The sequence below is a fragment of the Alligator sinensis genome, unplaced genomic scaffold, assembly GCF_000455745.1.
Source record: "Alligator sinensis unplaced genomic scaffold, ASM45574v1 scaffold52_1, whole genome shotgun sequence".
NCBI lineage: Eukaryota > Metazoa > Chordata > Crocodylia > Alligatoridae > Alligator > Alligator sinensis.
The window spans coordinates 2,009,625-2,032,324 of NW_005842152.1; the positions used below are offsets into that span (position 1 = coordinate 2,009,625).

General features: G+C 43.0%; 1 protein-coding gene across 8 annotated transcripts in view; it reads right to left on the minus strand.

Annotated features, from left to right (window-relative positions):
* The window catches only part of ARHGEF10 (Rho guanine nucleotide exchange factor 10), a 197,201-nt gene that overhangs the window by 153,793 nt on the left and 20,708 nt on the right, over positions 1–22,700 (minus strand). For all 8 annotated transcript variants that reach the window (XR_003094503.1, XM_025206351.1, XM_025206348.1 and 5 more), the window contains exon 2: positions 20,351–20,438. Coding sequence is in view for 6 of the 8 variants with exons in the window: in XM_025206351.1 (XP_025062136.1) it covers positions 20,351–20,390 (40 nt within the window). In the remaining 2 variants the exon portion in view is untranslated. The remainder of the gene's footprint in view (positions 1–20,350; positions 20,439–22,700) is intronic.

A 22,700-nucleotide genomic window follows, 5' to 3' on the forward strand; every position in this document is an offset into this window, starting at 1 on the left:
ATGCTGCTCTTCTCCCTCCCCCTCATCTTTGGTCCATGCAGGCAGGCTCTGTGCATGCTGCAGTCTTAGGCGCTGAGCACAGCCCCAGCCTGATCCTGTAGCAGTGACACACAGCCTGGATGGCTGCTATGGGGGGCTCGGCTGGGGTGGGGCCCCCCCCGCTCAGGACCCTCAGGCTCGGAGACAGAGGCTGCCAGCGTGGAGCAGAGGCTGGGGCGGAGTGGGGAGCAGCAACTGAGGGGTAGCAGGGCAGGCACATGCAGGGGACAGGCTACTTGATCTCCCCACACCACCTGCCTCCTCACTGACTGCCCCCCTGTACCAGCGGGACAACCCTCCAATAATTAAATTCTATACATGGGAAATTTTAACAAATTTATAAATTATCCATGTGTAGAATCTAATTACTGGGGATCATCTTAAACTCAGGTTCATCTTAGATTTGAATAAATATAGTGACTTCAAGTTTTAATCATGTCAGCTAGCTGCCCCACTCTGATTTTTTTTTTTTTTTTTTTTTTTTAAGTTTTAGCTAAAATTTGTTAAGTGTTACCAAAAATAAAGGGAGAATATACCAACTTCCCATACAAAAACATCTCCTGTTTCTATGCTGGGAAGCAAAGCACTGCAAGTTGTCAGGGACCAGCGTCTTGTTTTAGGATATAGGTTTTGCTTCCTGCAGAAACTGCTCAGATAAGCCTTTCAAAAACTATATTCTGATCAGACTGCAAACAAACCATTCATGAATGAGCTGAGTGTCACCATACCTGGGTCCCTGGATGCAGCCCTTGCTGACCGCATTATACATATATCACACAGCTTGGGCATTTTAAACTAAATGCAACATTCAGCAGCTCCCCAACCACAAGAAGAATAAGTAACTGATTGAAAGAGGTTTGAACCTTGTGGGCCAACTTTTTTTTCCTATACTTGAGCTGCATGCTATAGACGAAGGCTCTACAGTGCCTTTTGTTCTTCCCCTAAGCTGTGACCTCTAGGCACTAGTTCTGCCCCAGTACATATTAGAGCAGTGGATCTCAACATTTTCAGACTGTTCAGGCACCCTTGGGTAGACTTGAGGCAGTCCTCAGAAAACATCAGCTCTCAATTTTCACTTGTCTATAAAAAAAAATAATATAGCATTTTTTCTGTTGCAAAGAACTCAAAAAGCCCACAACAGGTCCAAATGTTTTTAATACTATGGGTTCCTGTTTGAATCTCTGGGTTTATCATGCAAATCTTTTTAAGACATCTAGCAGTGTTAACAGTGTGCCACAGCACCCTGGTCAAGAATCACTGGATTAGAGTAATCTTGAGACTACCTTAATTTGTGTCCAGCTGGCAGCTATCCCAATGAGTCACTCTGGCAGCTGAGAAGAGTCTGGGCATTCAGCCACTCCTCTCGCATGTCCTGTGAACTTTGGGCTTGCATAGAGCTAGTGATGGTAACTCTCCGTCTACAGAGACTCTCTTTACAACATGGGTGTTCAAATTCATTTGGCCCTGAAGACAAGAGCTAAGTACACAGGTTCAAAAAGCCTGAGGCAGAATTGGTTCAATCTTTGCAGGTTTTTCTAAACTGTGTAGCTTGAACCAGCAACAAACTGCACTGATGTTCAGTGTTTGTGTGGCCAAGACAGGCAAAGGCCTTCACTGAACCAGGCCAGGAGCCTGGGGGCGCTCACACGCACCACCCTTCATGGTCAGCTGCCTAAGGCTGCTAAACCCCCAGCCCAGTAGCAACCCAGACCTGACTGGCTGCTGGACACACTTCCCCCCTCCCTGCCCCTGATGTCAGCCGCAGCGAGGGGAGACCTGGCAGAAAACTCTCTCTGCAGCCCTGGCCCCCCGGCTAGGATCTGCCTCGCATAGAAAAAAGCCCCCAGTGTAGGAAGTTAAAAAATTAAGGATCTTACACATGGCCAAAAGATAACCAGCGTTCACTAAAAAATTGCCAGTACTTCATAGAAAGCAGTCGAAAATAACAATAATTATATGCAGTGACATATATAATGGAAACACTAGCAAAAACTTGCAAATTAATATGCTCTCCACTCAAAACAAGCAACAAGGAAATACATAAAGCTCTCTCTCTAATTCAGTATTTGGGAACACATATATATTGCATAGTAACTATGTAGTTAAGCATATATAATATACATATATTCTTATGGGGGCAAAAACTATTTAAAAAAATCTTAGCGAACCTTGAAACTGCCTTGTCAAGCATACTAAATGAAATTTGATGTTGGCCAATAACAATCTAAATGCATTTATTAATTCATTTTATTTCTCTAGCAGATGCATCTGTTGAAGTTAGGTGAAGTTTATGAATATCAGCATAAGTTGTTTTTTTTTTTTGCAAAAATCTAGGGGGTCTAAAAGATATCACCTCTACCATGAGTTCTGAATATGAGCATTAATTTCATAAACTACCCAGAATGAATAGTTGTTGCTAAAAATAAACAAAAGGTGCCAAAACAAAGAAAAAAGTTTGATAAGAAATAACCTGTCAAATGATTTGACCAAGAAAAAGTTAAATACATTCCTTTCTATAACTATGGAAGAAAATATACAAGTATGGTTATGCTGCAGTCCAGAAATTTATAGTATACAAATGAGGTTCCATATGTATTTACTTTTAGTGGCTGCCATATCATACTTGCTTACTTAATATTAGCTAGGACTGATACCTCATAACTGCCCTGCTGCAAACCAAACCTGGTCTCTGAAAAAAGTTTCAATGTGTCCTCCCTACTTCTTGTTTCAGCATCACCAAAAAAAAAAAAAAAAAAAAAAATCAACAATTAGACCAAAGATAAATGTTACAGATATACGATTAGAGGTGTACTTAATGCACGTATTGTCATTTTTGGACATCTGCATAAATCGTATAATTTACCTAACTGATGGATCTCCATTCACTTTGCTACAATTTGGCTAGAAACAGATATAACAAATGTATCAATATCAAAGGGCTTTAGGTTGTAGCTGTGTTGGTCTAAGGATATAGGCAGACAAGGTTCCTTGGGGGAATTTGATATCTTTTATTAGACCACCCCAAATGGTTGGAGAATAGTTATTAAGCAAGCTGTCCAGGAAGAGCACACACCAACTGCTGAAACTTCCTTAGCCTGATGAAGGGTTTTTGAACCTGAAAGCTTGCTTAATAACTATTCTCCACCCATTTGGGTTGGTCTACTAAAATGTATCAAATTCACCCAAGGAACCTTGTCTGCCTATATCCTTAGACCAACACAGCTACAACCTAAAGCCCTTTGATATTGATATCTTTGGGTGAATTTGATACATTTTAGTAGACCAACCCAAATAGTTGGAGAATAGTTATTAAGCAAGCTGTCCAGGAAGAGCACACACCAACTGCTGAAACTTCCTTAGCCTGATGAAGGGTTTTTGAACCTGAAAGCTTGCTTAATAACTATTCTCCACCCATTTGGGTTGGTCTACTAAAATGTATCAAATTCACCCAAGGAACCTTGTCTGCCTATATCCTTAGACCAACACAGCTACAACCTAAAGCCCTTTGATATTGATATCTTTGGGTGAATTTGATACATTTTAGTAGACCAACCCAAATAGTTGGAGAATAGTTATTAAGCAAGCTGTCCAGGAAGAGCACACACCAACTGCTGAAACTTCCTTAGCCTGATGAAGGGTTTTTGAACCTGAAAGCTTGCTTAATAACTATTCTCCACCCATTTGGGTTGGTCTACTAAAATGTATCAAATTCACCCAAAGATATCAATATCAAAGGGCTTTAGGTTGTAGCTGTGTTGGTCTAATAAAAGATATCAAATTCACCCAAAGATATCAATATCAAAGGATACAAATATAAGGTATTGAGATTCAACATCTGCACGATTCTTTAGGGATACAAACGGCAAAAGTGTCCACACAAACAGGCAGGCAGATCCATACTTGGATATTTTGCTGGGAATGTGCTAAATCTTAGACTACTAATTACATTATTTGACTGTCTCTGCTCTCCTTGCTAGCGAGCTAATAGCAATATAGACCACCAACCTTAAGTCCAAGTTACTTGTATGTCTATAAATGATATTGTTATTTTGGGGGAAATTATGAAAGCACTGATTATATCAATTCCCTAAAGGAAAAAAAATAACTAAAAATCATTAAAAAAAGGTGAAAACCTTCTGAAATCTATTTTAATAGAATTGATGCCACCACTTTCTTTTGAAATAAAAGTTATTTTTATAGTTTTTTTTCTAAGTGTCACACTACACACGCAGGTAAAGGCACAATGGGACCTAATGCAAAATCCACAATCACATCTCCTACTATGCCATTCGTGCTGATCCTGGGCTCCCCTGTACCAGCAAGAAGCAAGCGCCCAGCCACAGGGGCACCCCCCGCATCCCCAAGGCTGGGAGATCTCAGCTGCTGCAATCTCCCAGCTTGGGGGGAGGGGAAGGGGGTAGTTAAGGAGACTTGGAGAGCACAGCTGCTGAAATCTCCCAGCCTCAGGGGTTTCAAGCACAACCAAGGCTGGGAGATCATGACAGCTGTATCTCCCAACCCCCCGGGGGGGGGGGGGGGGGGGGCAATGTAGGGCATGGGGGGCCATGTCCATGGATCCCTGGCCTGGGAGATGGCAGCCACACCCCCAAACTACCAGAACCCAGCTGGGGCCCAGCACCAGGAGGAACACTGCGAGGACCCAGCATCCACAACTGCAGGACACTGGGTCCTGACAGCTAGGCTTGGGACAAAAGCTACACAAACTGGTTTAAGTGATCAGAAACTGGTTTAAACCTGTAACGGAATAGGGCTGCTTGTACATGTGACAGGGGTTTAGTTCCCTAAATTGAAATGGTAGGTTTGCAACAATTAAAAACCCACCATTTCAATTTAGGGGCTTCGGTTACTGTACGATGAGGGGCATGGTCCTTTTTTGTTTTGTTTTTTTGCAAAGCCTGCCCACCTCTCCCACAACCATGGGGCAGCCCCTTACCTGTAGGGGCCCCAGTCCTTCCTTCCACAGCAGCTGCATCCCCACAGGGCCACCCAAGTGGGTTGCTAGCAGGTGGGTGCTGCCCGGGGGGGTGCCACTACCATGGAGTGCAAGTCTGGAGCCCACTACAGCCCGGGTCCCTGGATGCCTCTCCCCGACCACCCGGGGCTGCCTGGGTGGGGTGCTAGCTACACGGGTGTTGCCCTAACTTGCAGGCAGCACCTGTCAGATCCAACTCTTCCCTGAGCCCAAGCACTGGAAGCCCACTGGGCGCTGCACCCCCAAAGGGCCCGGGCACCCCCAAGGGGTGCCATCTCCATAGAGGGAAGGACTGGGCCCCTCTGCCAGCTATAGGGCTGCACAGCCCAGTGGCAGCTCACACAGGCACACTTTGCTAAGGAAAAAAAAGCAGTGAGAGGCCTGATCATCGCTCCCCGCCCTGACCTTCCCTCCATGGTGACAGCGCCCCCTGGGGCCACCCAGGAGAGCAACTAATGGGCAAGTGCTATCCCAGCTCGCAGGCAGCACCCAGCCTAATCCAACTGTTCCTTGAGCCCAAGCTAGGGCAGCATCCGCTGCTAGCAGCCCACCCAGATGCCCTAGGGGGCACCACTGCTACGGAAGGAAGGACTGGGGCCCTTCACAGCGCAGGGGTCATTCAGCCCACCAGCAGCTTGCCCCCCCAAAGCTGCAGGAGACACGGGCAGACTCTGAGGGGAAAAAAAAGAAAAAAGGATCGGGCCTCTCAATGCAAACTCATTTAAATTGTAAAAAAACCCTACACATGTACAGCGTGATGCAATTAAACAGTAAAAATGGCCAATTTTCATCACATGTACAAGTGCCCTAGAATTACAGTGCGCATAAACCAGTTTCAAAATGGCTGAAACTGGATTAAGATAATCTTGGTTGAATGCAATATCAAACTTAACTGATTTAGGTCAAACCAGTTCATGAAACTTCTGTCCCAGATCCCTTCATGGTTCAAGTTAAAACATAGTCCCCTAGCATCCCAGCATTTTGCAGCCCTGGCCTGTCTGCTCCAGAGAGGAAGCTGGCCCCACCCCTTTGCTCTGTAGCTGGAGTAGTGAGGGCTGGCTCACTGGCCAGCTCACTTCCTCACCCTCTCCCCTCCCTGGGGCAAACCCCTGCTGGAATCTGAAGCCAGGGAGGGGGAATCAAACTTCCGTTCCCCCCAAGTACAGAGCTGCCCTGCTCTGCTTGCTTAGTGCTGGCTGCGACTGTGGACTACAAATCCCAGAGGCACCTGGAAGCAGGAAAAGGAAGTGATGAACAACCCTGTAGAGTCCTGCTGCTGTGAGTCTGGACTGCAAATCCCACAGACCTCAGGGGAAGCAGGAAACGAAGCAAACACACAGCCCATGCTGGCTGTGTGCCAGAGAGCTGTGATTTAGCACCCCAACTTCTGGCTTGAGCCACTTCAAGCCATTTCCTGAATCAAATATGAATGTCTGTTCATTTGCTTCTTAGTTCAATCTTTGCAGCTTAGACTAACCTACAAAGACTGAATTAATTCAGCCTCAGGCATTTTGAGTGTCTGTACTTAGCCCTGCAGCGTACTGCTGGGACCCAGAGTCTGCAGCTGCAGGGGCTTACAGTCCCCTCAGCTGTGGGGCTAGCAGACCTGGCTGGGCACGGTGCACCCCTGCAACTGGGAGCTCTGTCAGCAGATGGGGCTCCAGAGGCAGGGGAGACCCCGCTACATGTGCAAATTAAAGCTCGATAACAACAAGCTATAAAGTTAGTACACATTTTCAAGGTCTAACTTTATAGTTGTTTGGAGCTTTTTATGGTGTAACAGCTACTTTGCAGTGTAGCTGGTCTCGAGTTAATTGCACAATTAACCAGTTAACTGGGTGATACCTGTAAGGTATAGAGGGGGCCTAACTGATTCCAGTTATCTCATCTGATTATTCATATTATTTTATTGTAAAATGCTAAAGCAATTGTTGTTGGATGATCTAGGGAAACCACTTACACACCATTTATGAATTCTGGTTAATGTCTTGAAATTGCTGTACCTGAGTCCTTAGATGGGTGACAAGTCACATATCACTGATTGATCCAGAAGGAAAAATGCAAGCAATTTTAGCAGCAATTGCATGGAACTTCATGATTTGAACTGGAAGCCATGTGACAGAGGCAGGAACTCTGACATTCTAGTGCAGGCTTTGGCAACTTTTTGCAAATACAGACCACAACTTGCAACTGGGGCAGTGTCAAGGCCTCCAATCTCCTCTGGCTACTCCAGCAGCAATGCGCACAGGATACAAAGAGGAAGAGTAGCTCTCTAGGTAGGCCGTATCAGCTGGAGGTAATCATCATGCCATTAGCAAAACATGGATTGCATCTAGCAGCTGGGGAATTGGCATGACCTTAGTAAATACAGACTGGATCAGACTTTTGACGGCCTGATCCAATCCCTTTGCATGTTGCTGATCCCTGCTCTAGTGGAATCTGACAAAATCCAGAGTGAGGATGAAACTGAGGCATGGATAGAGTTTAGGCATTTCCAAGGCTAGGTAACCATTGAGTCAGGGTTTTTGGCATTGCATATTGGTGTTTTATGGTTTTGTTTAAACCTGTATGTGTCTTAACCTTTATTTTAGATAACACAGTTGTGTTAAAGACCTTTGCAGTTCTATGCCTTATATGTTTCAACTATCATGTATCCCTGAAGATACAAACTGTAAAGCAGCTTGGAGCTCTCGGATAGTATGTGCATAAGCTAGAGGCATATCTGGGGGTCTACACAAATTCTGTGGTCCTAGGTCAGGTGGACCATAAGGTCCCACTTCTGTGCCAAGATGACATACAGTTTGTGCTCAGGGAGTATGTCCAAGAAACCGAAAAGTGTGCTGGAGCCTATTCTAGCCAAAGGAAACTTAAGATCTTCCCAGAGAGGTCCTGCCATTAGGGAATCTCTAAGGCTGGAACCATGCAAGATCTGTCCTAAACTCTCATATAAACAGACATAAAAAAGCTTGAGTTGCAAATTTTGGGCTCCTGCTCAGATCCAGATTTCTCAAGGTAGAAGGAGTTTTGTTCTAGTGCGCCAGGTCATTCCATCTCAACTACACTGTAAAAGACATATCCTACCCTTTCCTCTCACCTCTCTGAGAAGTGAAAACCAGGAAGTTGTAGGCACTTCTGATGCAAAGGTATCCCCTACTGCTACTAATGAATATTTTAGTTACTTATATTATGTAATAATATAACAGAAAATAATGTAATAGAAAAATGCCATAACTAAGAAAGAACATTCATTCATTGGGCCAGAGAAGAGGAAAATTAGAGTGAATGACTCCTCTGCCTGCCTACTGGTTTGGGAATTGAAGTTGTGGGTTCTATTCCTCACTGCAAGGACCCTTGCAGCATTTTACCTTTGGCATTCTGGCCTGCCAAAAATTGAATTCCTTATAGGAGTTTAAGCAACTCCAGGGGCAAGTAGCAATTACGTCAGGGTTTTCAGTATTGCTATTTTGGATTTTAATATCTAAATTCCATCTATACATCACATTAAATGCCTTACTTCCTTTCTGTGTCTTGTTCTTGGCATGGGGGACAATCCTAAATTAGTACTCCCATTAAAGTAACAATATAGCACAAGAACAGAGAAGGGAGATCTCCTCTCTGCTTAAATATGGAGAGATCCCCAGCATGCAACCAATTACTCAGTTTTAAGCTCTAGGGAGACTATTGCAAAATCCATACAAATAACAATTTGTGCTCCAAAAGGTTATGTACAGTAAGAAATTTGAATCTGTTCCACTAATAAACCACATGCAGATTCACATATGTAAATGTTCTTATGCAAGCTGGAATTCCATGCCAATAAGAAATATTTAAAAAAATATTAAATGTAAAATCGGAGTATTATACATAATTTTATTCTTCAAAGAAATGTAAATATTATACTGGGTCCAAAAAAGGCAAATGAAATGTAATTATATACGTAAGATTATATTCTGTATTTATATAAAATGATAAAAAGCTGTTTAAATGTACTACTAAAATTGTCCCCTCAAATATAAATTAAACCCCTAAACAGATTTTATCTGTCAAAAAATAATGCATTTATCTTATTTAGCTTTTAAATAACTGAGCATTTGGATATATACTCTATATTGGCTCTTTGATAAGGACTTCATGGAACCAATCTACAAAGTTTCATACCCTCTGGTAGAAGAACAGGTTCAGGTGTTTATTCTATACAACCCATGGGCCTCAACTAGTTAACAATATGGACTTCACTTGGCTTCATGCCAATTCATCTCAGCTCTAGCTAATACAGATTGGCTTGATGTATAAGCAGCGCATAAGTTTCCCCACATCCCACTACAGTCTTAATCATTACAACAGGTTATTAGATTACTCAGCCTTTTCATGGGGTGTGGTTTGAAGCCATGGAGAGAACCTGACCCCATTCTTACATGATAATTTTCACTACAGCTCCAGGAGAACATGGTTGAGTATAGTTTTACTGAAGCAAGCAATGGGTAGCTGAACTACTGAATCTACTGAAAAGCTGTTGTTTTTCTTGCTCTTGGGAGGACACCAGCTGTATGAATTGCAGCTCTGAGGTTGAAGTAACAGTTGCTCCATTGTTAGACTGTGTCCAGTATAGGAAGATTTTCTCTCTCCTTCCTAAAACCATCCTATTTGGGCTGTGTGCTATTTCCTGGAAATATATTCATTCAGAAAGCAAAAGCCTTTTAAATGCATCAAAAGCCAGGACAATGGTCTAACAGCATCATAAATAACAGAAATGACAAAGCACGGTGCACTATTTTCAGAGCACAATCTTCACAGCTATAACATTCCTCTGTGAAAAAGACTGGAAGAAATGACTAACAATTGTTATCTTTGACTTAACATTGCCATTCTTAACATTTTTGTGCAAATATTTCAGGATCTCTCTCTGGAGACAGCACACCATAGATCGAAAAAGCAGATGTCATGGAACTTATGCAAATTTGTGAATATACTCTTCTTTCACTAAGATTCCCATGTCTGAGGTTTTATACCAAAACCTCCCTCAGCCTTAAAACTGACCCACAGCTTGTTGGCAGATTTTCTATTCCTAAACCATGCATTTTTTTTGCAGGGGAAAGACCCACTGCATTTATACTTTCATCCATAAATACAGCCCTTGCTTCAACAAGCTTCTCCCTGGTAATCCCTGAGGTAACTGGTCTTGAATAAAGACAATTAATATTAGAGTAAAAAACTTTACTGGCCAATTATAAAACTTCCACTTGTTCTCTGGCCAATTTTCACATCTGTCCTCTGCTTAAATGCAAGATGATGAATATTACTGTGATTATTAGTATTCATTTTATGGTGATAGCATTTCTGGGCCTCAAAGTCAGAACCCCCAGCATACTGGAAAAATGTCATTCCTGCCCCAAAGATCTGTACTATTCAATACTATTTATATTTTCTGTTCCTCAAGCATCTGTAACGCTTTTTGATAGAAACTCTTTGTCTTCATTATCAAAGACACAGCTAATATGAATTACAGACATAAAGATATGAATTCTTATTATAGTTTCAGCATTAGCCACAAACACAGGCGTTTGGGAACCCTCTCTCCCTTCACTCATCTGTGGGAGGAATATTCATAATCTAACCCTCACATAGATGGACAAAGGGAAAGTTCCAAGAGAATTTTCTAATAAATTACAAAAGAGTCATTTCCCAGCTGCAGTCCTGATACTCATTACCCACAAAGTGTTGCTTTCAAATGGCTTACTAAACTGACCCCCACTTCTTTTCCAGGTACCATCTCACTTAGAGAAGAAGGTAACCAGGGTGACATGAGTCTATAGCTAAGGTCTCCTACTTCCCAGTATTCTTATCACCAGCCAAAAAGTATGCCCCACCTGCATTTTCTGTCGAGCTGGATGCATGCTTTCAGCATCAACCACTAGGTGTGCTCTAAGCTTGCCTAAAGAACTGGGCACACCCACATCTAGGCACCTTCAGACCATTTTTTAATCTTGGTAGTCATTCCTCAACTTTGGAGCTCCTTCCTCCCCGAGGCCCACCAGAGCCTGAGACTGGACATCATCTTGAAGCACCAACCTCCCTATTTGGACAGGCGTTTAGCAGGCAAACTAAGCTAGAAGATTGTTTAGGGAGTTTATCTAGTTAATGTTTTTAATTATAATTTTAATGATAAACTTATAGTTTATTTTATTATAAGCGTTTATTGGGAAGGTGTCATATTAAAAAAAAAAAAGCAATTAAAAAAAAATTAAATACATTCTCAGGCCAAAATGAAGCAATCCCCAAAAAAGCCTAAGAACCTAGGTGTTTTTGGGCCCATTCCGCACAGTCAGTTTGGATCACTGCACACCTGAAATCCTTACAATTCTAAGCATCTTAGATACACAGTGACTGTGCTCAATGGGCCAAAAAATATCTAGGTCCATAGAGACCTTGGAGGCTGGTTAGGATGTGGCTCTCTGGGGAATCAAGAAAGCAGCACCAGACAGAAAGTGCCCTTTGGTTAATAGCTCAGTGTGGAAGGAGAGAGAAACCCAAGAGTCACCCCTCTCTGCAACTTCCCCAGATGGGGTGAGGAACACCGGCAGGGAATGGGATTCCACACTGTGCTTCTGTAGCCATTGCTCCCTCCTCCTTGGTGGCAGGCTAGCCCAGGGAATTACTTCTGGCCCTGGACAGGGGCAGATGTTGAGAAACAGCAGTATCATGGGGTGGAAGACATGGGAGAATCTTCCAGTTGTACTGGTTGACAGCAGGTGGTGGATGAGGAGCTCAAGCAGCAGGCATGGGCGGTCAGAAGATTGCCAGTCAATTCAGGTACTGAGGGCCAGGATGTCAGAGCTACTGTCCTGACTACAGTGGACTGCCACAACTGAAGAGGAATCAGATCAGAGGTGGCACAGGTGATCTGGGAGCCAGGGAGGGGCAGCCTAGTGTGGAAGCCTCCTGAAGGGGTTGTTCTCTGACAAAAGACTGAAAACTAACCGATAAGGAAAGCAACCCGGAGGGCATTTATGGACTGGGCAATCAACCTTGACTTACAGATGAGGGATGAACTGACAGGTGTATTCAGTTTTTTTGTTACGATCAATTGAGACCTGAGTTGATTTGTTTTTGTTGAGTTGGCCTGTGGCAGGACTGTAAAAAAGGGCAACTGGCACGGGGCACTGACCCCAAAGACAATGCTTGCCTGACTGAATTAAGGCTGGTTGGCAAGTCAGCTAAAAATAAAGGAATTGATTTAAGGCCATATGTGCCCTGGTCACAGAACCCACGACAAAACCCCAAAGGCCACTCTCCCACCCTAGGATAAAACTGACATACAACATCATAGAAGTGATAAGGGTGAGGTGTAGGGAAGGCAGAGGCCCACGAAGAAACTCTTTCAAAGGTCCAAAGTATCACTCAAAGGAACTAGCTCCCCAATAGAAGTAAAAGCAAAGTAGTGGCAGGAGAGAGAATAATATCAAAGAGCAGCTGGGTGATAGCATGGCTCTTTTTATCCTGTCATCATCCCTCAGGAGGAGGTCAAGTCGGAGGGGATGCAACCCTTACAGAACCTACCCTCAATACTCAGCTACCCTAATCAGCTCCTCGTAATTCAAATAAGATTTTACTGGCACTCTTCCAGCAAAGGGAGGAAAGTGATTACATGAAACAGAACCCAACCTGCCTATGCAAATTTGACTACAGGTATCACTAAACTGGCTCAGAGCTGGGTGTATACTACTAACACATTTTCCTGGATCTATGCCATAAACCCTTTACTTCTGGACAGTAATTTTCTCTTTCCAGTGAGATCTGGTCGCGTGTTCTAGAAAGAAAGAGGACACGGGGGAGGGAGGAATGATTTCTGAGTATGGTTTGGTTCTTTAACTTCAAGTATCAGAACATAGCCTACGCACAGCCTTCCACAAGTATATATGAAATGACCTTTTCCAAAAATTGTATTTCACTTTTTATAGAACAAACCTGTATTTTCTTTTTCATAGAATAAACCTAGTTATAAAATTCTTATCAGACCAAACATGATGTTACGTCATCCTCTCCCATTAATGTCTCTTTTGTTTCATGCTATCAGCCAACATAACTAAGGCTTGCCCCTGCATTCTAACAGTGTAACATTCATGTTATAGAGCAGTATGGACTCACACAAGAGATAAAATTTAAAATTATATAGAAAAAGATATAAAATTAGTCAGTCTCTCTTACCACAGCTTTATGTACAAGTCCCATCTGATAATTTTTTAAGCCACAAATAGGTACCTACTCATCTGTTCACTTCTTTCAGAAGAATTAACAGGAAAACTACATTAGTCCTGGCTATAATAGTTTAGTGGATGCTGCAAATAGGAAGGAAGTTTTACTTATATTTCCTTTATTTACTCATCTCTCAACTCTAAGAAAACAAACATGATTAGTAGCAACATGGTCGGAGGTTGCACTTGTAGTTTTACAATCTAAGTATTCTTATCACTCTTAGTATAAAGCCTGCATATATTGCAAAATGGGATAATAGTTCTTTAAATTAACCAAATTATATTCCCTTTATTTATTGAGGGTAACATGATCTTTAAAAGAAAAAAAATGAACCCATTCTAAATAAGATGTCAGACACCAACAAGCTGCAAACAGCTTCTCAAACAAGGGACCATTCATAACTACAATTCATAATCTGTTCTCATTCTTCTCAAATCTTGGCTCCATTTTTTACCATCATTTGTAACTGTCTGCCTACTTAAAAATAGGCATCTCACAAACAATGCTGTATAGCCAGAGTTCTACTGCTTTTACAGTTCCAGTTTAACTTAAAGCAATGTTCTTATTACAACCCCGAAAGCAATTCTAGTAGTGACTTACTCTATTCTAATTTGAAATATGGACCCATTTCTCACACTGCTATTGCCCTCCATAAACCAAATTGTAAAAAAACACAGTGATCGATTTTCCTACTAATATTATGAAAGCCACAGTTTAACTGCTTCATATTTCAGAGTTGTGCATAACACAAGTTTGTTTTTTTTAATTAATTTGGGGCTCTCATAAATTCCATGTTATTTACTAGAAACTGAATAAGCTAAATGAATAAATTTATATTTATGAAGCACATTTAATCTTCAAGTGCATACCATATAAAGAACAGAAATCATTTTGTCTATCAGTGAAATGCAGTCATCTCTGAAATGAAATGCAACAGCTGTTTAAAAGCTTACTAGTGAAACAGGTTGGGAATTTTTCAACAAAATATTACTTCAACCATTTATGCAGGTTCATCCAAACTGCATAACATAATGGTTTCAATGAACTCTTCATCACGAAAGTTTCAGCACTCCAGGATGGATTTTCTGATCAAGCCAAACAGAGAATATGAAACCAACCACTAGAGGCACAGTAAATTCTTTCAATGTCTGGGGCAGAGGTTTGGGGGTGTGAGGGGAGGATTATGCTAACCACACACTGGCTGGGAGAAGAACAGGAGGTGAAGAGTCTTAACAGGGTTCTCCTCATTCCTAGGGTGCCACAGCAGTGCAAGCTCAGGATACTGCAGCTGAGGGACAGGCAGTGGCAACGGCTTCCCAGTAGCCACTTCTGGTGCCTTGTTCACTCCCTGCCTCTCCCCAGGCACAAAGCTGTGCCTCCCATGGCAATCATTCCCCCACCATCCCTGCAGATAAATGACTGGACATGGGGCTACACATGCCCAGCTCCTATGGCTGTGTTGAGCCTACCATGGCAAAGACTCCTGGAGGAAGGCCCCCCCTGTAAGTCAGCACCCAGGACTGGTGCACAACTCACCTCCCCCAGTCACACTACTACCAATCACAGAATAGCAAGCAGCCTGAGCAATCAGAATTCTTACCTAGAGTGTGAGAAGACCAGATTTAAGCCACTCTTCTACTACCTGATTTGGAGTAAAGATTTTAACTTTTGTGTCTAACTCAATGAACATTCATTAGTGTATGTGAAACAGAACAGTACCTTCTCTCATTTGTGGGGTGGAAGGGAAGCAACTAGCACCCTTAAATTGTCTTGCTTTCATCCTGCTCTATACAAAGAATCATTTTGAAATCTCAAAAAAAAAAATTTTATAGGGTGGGAAAAATCTTTTCTAGCTCTCCTCCCTACAACATTAGAGACCAGTTTAAGTGAGGAAAAGCAGCTGGATAAGATACTACAGTGGTGCTAAACCTTGGGCCTGCAGGCCAGATCTAGCCAATCAAGCTGTGTGTCAAACCCCCAAGAGGTTCAGAAATTTGTTGGAAGAGAAGCAGTTGGCGGAGGAGCAGGACAGTATTTACTACTCTCCTGATGTTCGGTTTCTAGTGCCATGGGAAGCCCTGCACACTAGATCACTAGTCCTTGGTGAAACCAGCACATGGGGCCACTCGGTGGCAGGATCAGATGAGTAGGGTCAGACCTATGTACTGACCCTGGATGTAGAATCCATCCCATGGATCAGGTCATGCCACTCATCCGACCCATGGAGGCTGGAAATTTGAGCACCACCGGGATGTTCTATTTGAGAGGCTTTTGATTAAACAACACTGCAAAGTTTCAATTCTTTGATAGATATTTAAGGAACAAAAAGACAGTACACCATGTATTACCAGTGCTGAGACTATCACAACTAGAGGAGAAAGCTCATAGATCATAGCTCATAGATAGGCTTCCAAAAAGCCTATCACAACTAAGTAGTCTATTTCTGTTCTATGAATAAATTCTGATTATTCAAAAAGCTCAAAAGAAAAACATCTTTGAATGCTCCAAGGGCAACTTTTAGAAGGTATATGACAAATTATTGGAAAACATTGTGGGCCTCATCCAAATACTTGATGTACAAAGTAATACTACTTAGCAGACATGTAACTGGGAAGTTCTTCTCTGTGGGCAGGACGATGGCCCCAGGCCAGCAGCAGCAGTGGCTGCTATATTTGCACCCCACCAAGCCAGAGCTCAGGGCAAGTGGTATGCTTGCCCTCCCACCCAACCTTGGTGCTAAGTAGCACAAACATAGCCAGTATAAACGCTACATAAACAGAAATTCCTTTTCAGAACACCTCCATAGGAAAGTTGGTAATGATAACAGAACCGATTTTAACTTATGGAAAAGCACAGGTAAAGTTCCCAGGAGACACTAGGCAAGAAAATCACTGAAAGAGCCAAAATAAAATATGAGATTTGTCACATTGTAAACAGCAAAGAGCCAACAAGTATTTATGGTGGTAACACCTAGAAAGGAAACAAAATCCCAAGAAGTCAGCAGACGTGCTGAGCAATGACACAGTCCTTAGAAACAACAGAACTTACATTAACTTCCTTTTAACTTAAATCTTCTGCAAGGCAGGCACATTTTATTCAGGTGTCTAAATATAAGACTTCACCTCCAGCATGTGAAAATATTGGCCAAGCAACTCTTTAAAAAAATTAAGTTAAGTGGGCAACAGCTTAACTTAATTAAGCCCATCCCACATTTTCATTGGTGTCCAAAAGGAACTTAAATATGCTCTTAGCATCCAAATCCATTATTCTCCTTTGTTCAGAATGGTTGAGGTGGAGTGGAACGATCCCATACACAATATAAGCAGACTTATCACCTTGCAAAGCATGTTATGTTGCAGCTGGAGTCTGGGTCACTAAATTGTTTTAGAAACACTGGTGTCTGACCTTTAGGAAATGAATGAAAAGGCACATCAGCACGACTGCTGAGATGGTTTATCACACTGTAATGTGAGAGCCTTAGGTTAATTGAACTGCCATGCCTTTTATTAATACTTCGTTTTCACAAGAGAAAAAGCTTCTGTAAATTCAAATCTGATGACTCATTAGTGGTTTTAAATCAATACTTTTAATTTAAAAGATACACCAGTCTCAGAAATCTTGGAGAGTAAGCTCTTTGAAAGAGGGGAGGGTAAGGATTTTCATCAACAGCAATGCCACATAAATGTCTTCACACATTTTAAATAAATCTAATCTCAGTATAAAATCTGAAAGGCTGTCCAAAAGGGGCTACAACATTTAGGCCCCATTTTGGTAAAGAGACATGGGCTTTGGTCAGGCACTATATTTGTGGAGAAATACCTCTCTCTCAGCATAAAAAAAAAAAAAGAAAAAAAAAATCACTAGTGTACAGACATTCAAGAGGTTTATCACCAGAGGAAAACTTGCTCTTCTGCAAAAGAAGTAACAGCACTTGCAACGAGAAAAATCTCTTCTGGACCCAACGTACATGCCCACATGCTTCTCTTGGGTCTTGTAGGCCCCCAGTATGACATAGTTTCTCTGCACTCTCTCCCTCCAAGGGGAGGGGAGGGAGGGAGAAAGGAAGGATTGGGCTCCTTGATAGCCTAGGCAGTGGTGAGCTGTCAAGCGGCCTGTAAGGACCCTCTTGCCAATGCCCAAACATTCCTGGAGAGAGTCCCCAGACTGTTCAGGCAGCAGCACGAGTGACTCTGGGTCTATGCAAGGGATGGGAGGCCATCCCCTTGAGTTGATCCATCCTGGGAGTACCCAGGACAGGTCAAGCCACAAGAAATAACTCCTCCCCCACCATTCCTGCCAATTAACTAATTGGTGGACAGCAGGGAGGAGGGAAAAACAACATTCTTCCAGGGTTAACATTTTTCCAGGGCTCTGGGACAGCACCAGCTGTGGCACATTTGCCTCCCATCCCAAGCATAGAACCAAGGTGGCCCTAGAGCTGTGCAAGGGGTTGGGGGTCATTCCCCTGTGGCCTCATGCCTTCCAGGACACCTGGGATGAGTTGAGCCATGTGGGCCCCTGCTAGCTGCTCAGTGACAGCCTGTCCTCTATTCCAGCAGGGGAGGAGCCAGGCTGTCAATCAGTGGGCTCCCGTAAAGGAACGGAGATGCAAAGAGTAGACCCTCTAGCCTACTCTGGCAGGGGAGCTTACTTTTGAGGCATATGGGTAGTTCTCCAGCAAAGGGGCTAGGATGTCTGTATATTCCGGCCCCAGCCTTGTTTTCCAGAGTTAAGAATTTCTTAGCACTAGAACAGAACACCTCTCCATGGCTACAATGAGCATAAAATAGATGAGTGCTGTGTCTCACATGCCTGGTGTAACATACATGCTGAAATGTTTTTCTGAACAGGGCCTCAATCTGTTGCTGCTACATTTATTTTTCCAGCTCTTTGAACAATCGCCACCACAGCTTGCATACAACGTGTTGGTTCCTCAAGAGCAGACTCTTCCCCCACTAAAGAATTAAGACGGAACAACTGTCGGGGATGTTTTAATCCTTCTATGGCAACTGACAGTGTTCACAATTAAATCACTAAGGAAAACCCAGATTTACATCCAGAGTTACAATAAGAAGGATTTAGAGCAGGGCACATGAGAAAGAACATAGTTTGCAAGGACATAAACCCTTGTCCTCCAGGCAAAAAACAAAACAAAACCCCCCAAAAACCCAACTTCTAAATAATGAAGGTCAGAAATAATCTTTCCCTGAAGAGCATCTTATTTCATAACTACGTATTACAGAGTATCTTTCACATTCCTATAAAACATGATACAGCCATAGACAAGATACCAAACTCAATAGATCACCAGTCTGAATTCACCCCTGTTCCTACATATTAATTGCTAAAGAAAAATCAATATATGATGCTTAATATTTACAACTATTGCAAACTATGAAATGTATAAAATGATAGCATAAGCCATCTTGCCAGTACCAAGTAAAGAAGTGGAATTTACATATAAAAAGACAAGGGGAGAAAGAATTGACAAATACAGAATCAGTCACTAACTGGAAAAACCAACGAGAAAGATATTTGACTGACACCCAGACAAACTTTTTTTTTCAAGTGTGTTAACTTACAGAATGACGCACAGCATACAAAAAGGTATCTACATACTGCACTGAACTCCCTATACATCCACAGAATAGATTAAGAATGAAATTCCATTACTAGCACATATGTACAAGCCCAAGCACAAGGAAACAAGGGTTACTTTGTGTTATTCCACCTTTGTGCCCTCAGGAATCCAGGCTCTACTGAAGGCTGCTACCATAAATTACAATAACCACAATAGGGCCAAGTATGAGCCATAGTTAGTGGCCTATCAAAAATTGGGGCAGCTGCCCATTAATTTGACGGACAGAACACAGGGCACCGCAGCCATCTCACAGGTGGAGTGCAGTGCACCCCATGCCTCTGATTAGTCAAGGGGCCTCAGTGGCCCCGTCCCTTGCAGCTGACTGGCTGCAAGGGCTGACTGTCATGAGGCCCCGCCCCCCACTAGGAATTGGAAAGAGGTGTGGCAACATTACAGGCAGCCTTCACAGCCAATTAGTGGCAAGGTGTGGGGGTGGCAGCCATCTTGCCAGCCACCCTTAAGCAGGCAGACCCTCCCCCCTTTCCCACCCTAGCGGGGTGCCACAGCACCCTGAGAACTGTTCTCTCCGTTTAGGAAGCCAGCATTTTCTTTTCAGTAAGTTTTTTCCCCTCACCAGTTTTGCAGATTTCACAGGCAACACCAGATTTTGCAAAAGCTGCTAAAAATCAAGATTTCAGTAGGTCTGCAGGCTAATATACAACTTCCACACTAAGTCCAAGACTAGAAGCAACTAACAAGCTCTGCTTACTCCACTCCATACCCAGGTCCAGCAGTTAGGCAGAGAAGACAGCCATATGGGTCTTGAGCCCGCACCAGTCTGGAATATCCTATAATCCTTCACAGCACTCCAAGCTACAGCTGCAGCCTCTTCAACCTTGACTGTCTGTCATACCTTCTTTTGTGCAGACCCGTGTCTGATAGACTAGTGCAGTGTTTGCATTGAAAAAGTTCTTAGCATGCCGCTTCCCAGCATGCCGTTTACAGCTCTTATAAGACTACAGCAGCCAGGCTGAAGGACAAGAATTTCCTAGTCTAAAAGATCTAGGAACTAATCATCTTACTTCTAAAAAGAATACAAACGAGAAGTAAAAAGTACACCCAAACTAAGCAAGCACAGACATTTTTGAATACGCTTAGTAAATAATTGTGCATCACTAAACAGCAACTGACTTATAAAATTGGGAGACTACTGAAAAAAAAAAGTTTCCAGCTTAATTCAATGCCCACTGAAGTTACTGGAAAGTATATCACTGACACTTATAGGCAAGAATCAAGTTTTAGGCATAATTCCTGAAGGACAATTCACTAGTAAGGGTTAAAGAAACAACACAAAATGTTCCTGAAGATAATACCAAGTACAACCAAAACACCTGGAAAAAAAGAGAGGTCATACTAAGGTTCCTGATGGAGAACGTGATGTATCCATTCAGCTGAAACTGATTAAAAGCAGGCTATTCAATTACCTTCAGGTGGTGGGGGAGGAGGAAATTCTTCCACGTCCATTATACTGTATTCACGAATGCTCTGGTCACTTTAACAGAAATGAAACCCCTACAAAAAAAGAACATTTTTTAAAAATAAGCATCATATCCACATTTTCGGGCTCTGATTTTAAATATAGCAAGGTCTTCTTTCACTGGATAACTTAACTTCTTTGACAAAAAGAAAGTACACATGGGCCTTAATTTCAGAAGACATTTACTGATATTTTCACCAATATTTTCTAAGTATGAGACACTGGAACAAGTTTTTTTCTAAAGAGCTTATCTCCAATTTGGGTACTTACAATAAAAGGTCAAATGTTCAAACTGTTCTATACCCAGCTGGTCCCATTGTGATGCAGATGTCCAGAATATCAAAAGGAGCTCACTTCAGTGCTACACAGGACATGAACTCCTTTTGGTAATGCAACGTGCATGTGCTGGGACAAGTGGAATTCTAGAACGCCCACTGGTCATCCTAATGCATTTTCCATTTGGCAGTTAAGAAGCAGAAATTACCAAGTCCTAGTAGCAAGGAGTTAACTACTGGTAGCATGTTCATTAGCCCGGTGCCGAGGTATCTTTCCCTTGCAACAAATAATTCACTTTTGTTAGCCTTGCAGTAATAATTTGCAGTACCGCACAGAGATTCTTTTGTTCACTTTGAAAAATAACAGTCCAAGTAGTAAAATGCAATGATTGTCCTTCCCAAGCTTCTGCTGAAATTCTTTTTGTTAAATATAGGGTAGATATAAGAAACAGGTTTAGTTAAAAAAAATTCTAATCAAACGCACCCTTTAAAAATCTTTTTTTTTTTCCTAGAACGTTTGAGAATCTTGATTAGGCTCTATCCTCTACTTATAGGAAGAGCAGAACAAGAATCGTATCTCAGCTTCCAGTTCCCAACTTTGCCTTACAGAGAAAGCCAAGCTTCACTCTGCTCCTCCCTTAATGTAGTACAGACAATTAATCACTTGAGTAGGCCAGCATTAAAGTGAAAAAGGACTCTCTGCAACACCACACATTTTAACCTAGAGTGCATACTAGGGCCACATCCAGATGAGCACAGCCATGTGCTATGTGGTGCTGCAGACATGTCTGTGGTGCCATATACCGCACATTCCGTTGTTCTCCGCACTGCAAGGGAACAGCGCAGTCAAAAAAAACTCTTGGGGAAAAAAAAAAGTGGAGTGGCACATGTGGTGGCAGCGTGCGACACATGAAGCCAAAGCCTGGCCGGCCGGAGCCACACACAGCTGTCAGCCAGGTTCTGCGCAGCAAGATCACCACTACTTCAGCCCTGGGAGGACCTCAGGACCCCAGGTTAAGGTTGCTGCTGGGGCCAGCACTGAGCTGTCCCCAGCCTCCCCTACCCCACCTGGGCTAACTTGCCACACGCCAGAGCACACGTAGCACAGGCGTTCCTCGGGGACAACTAGCAGCGGCACAAGGCACATCACCGCTTGTTGTCCCCAGGGAACCAAACGTCCACGCACATCTGGATACAACCTAGGGGCATGTCCTCACATACAAAAAAAGTACACACCCCTGCACTTGGGCTTTGGTGCAAGGCGAAATGGCCCACTTCAGGGAAACTGCTGTTTCCTCACTCCTCCCAGCGTGCTGCCGGAGCCAGGGCAGAACTAGAGGAGGGGTGACACTCTGGCCAGCAGTTAGAGCATCTCCCGGGAGGACCAAGCCTCCATGTCTGCCAGCACGTGGTCCTGTGGCACATGCCATGACACTTTTATCATGGCGGGAGCAGAGGGTGGGGGAAGGGGTGTTTGGCTGCTGGGATTTCCTGGTAGCAAATTTTGCCCATGCACTGAAAATCTGTAGTGCATATCACATTTTAATGTGCCAGGCATGTGATGTGGCACCACAAAGCGGTTCGCAGAGCCATAAACCACACGTGCCTGCACATCTGGATCCAGCCTAGGAGCAAAAAATACCAGAACCCAGGAAGTCCTTTCCTTATGACAGTATTTTGTAGAAGTAATACAGTAGCATGCAGGGGGTCTAAGAATGTTCCAATATACTAGGCACTGTACAGATGTAAAAGAAGAGACAGCTCTGACCTGACTACCTCCCAGCTTAAGTGGACAAGAAAGTCAAAGGACAAAACGGAAACAGGGGGAAGCAGAAGTGAAGCAAGTTGCCAAAAGTTACCCAAGTCAGTGGCAGAGCTAGCATTGGAATTTATGTTTCCCAAGTCCCCATCTTGCATGGACTATTACCAGGTTTCTTCCTCCCCACATAGATTCATAGATGTTAGGGTTGGAAGGGACCTCAATAGATCATCGAGTCCGACCCCCTGCATAGGCAGGAAAGA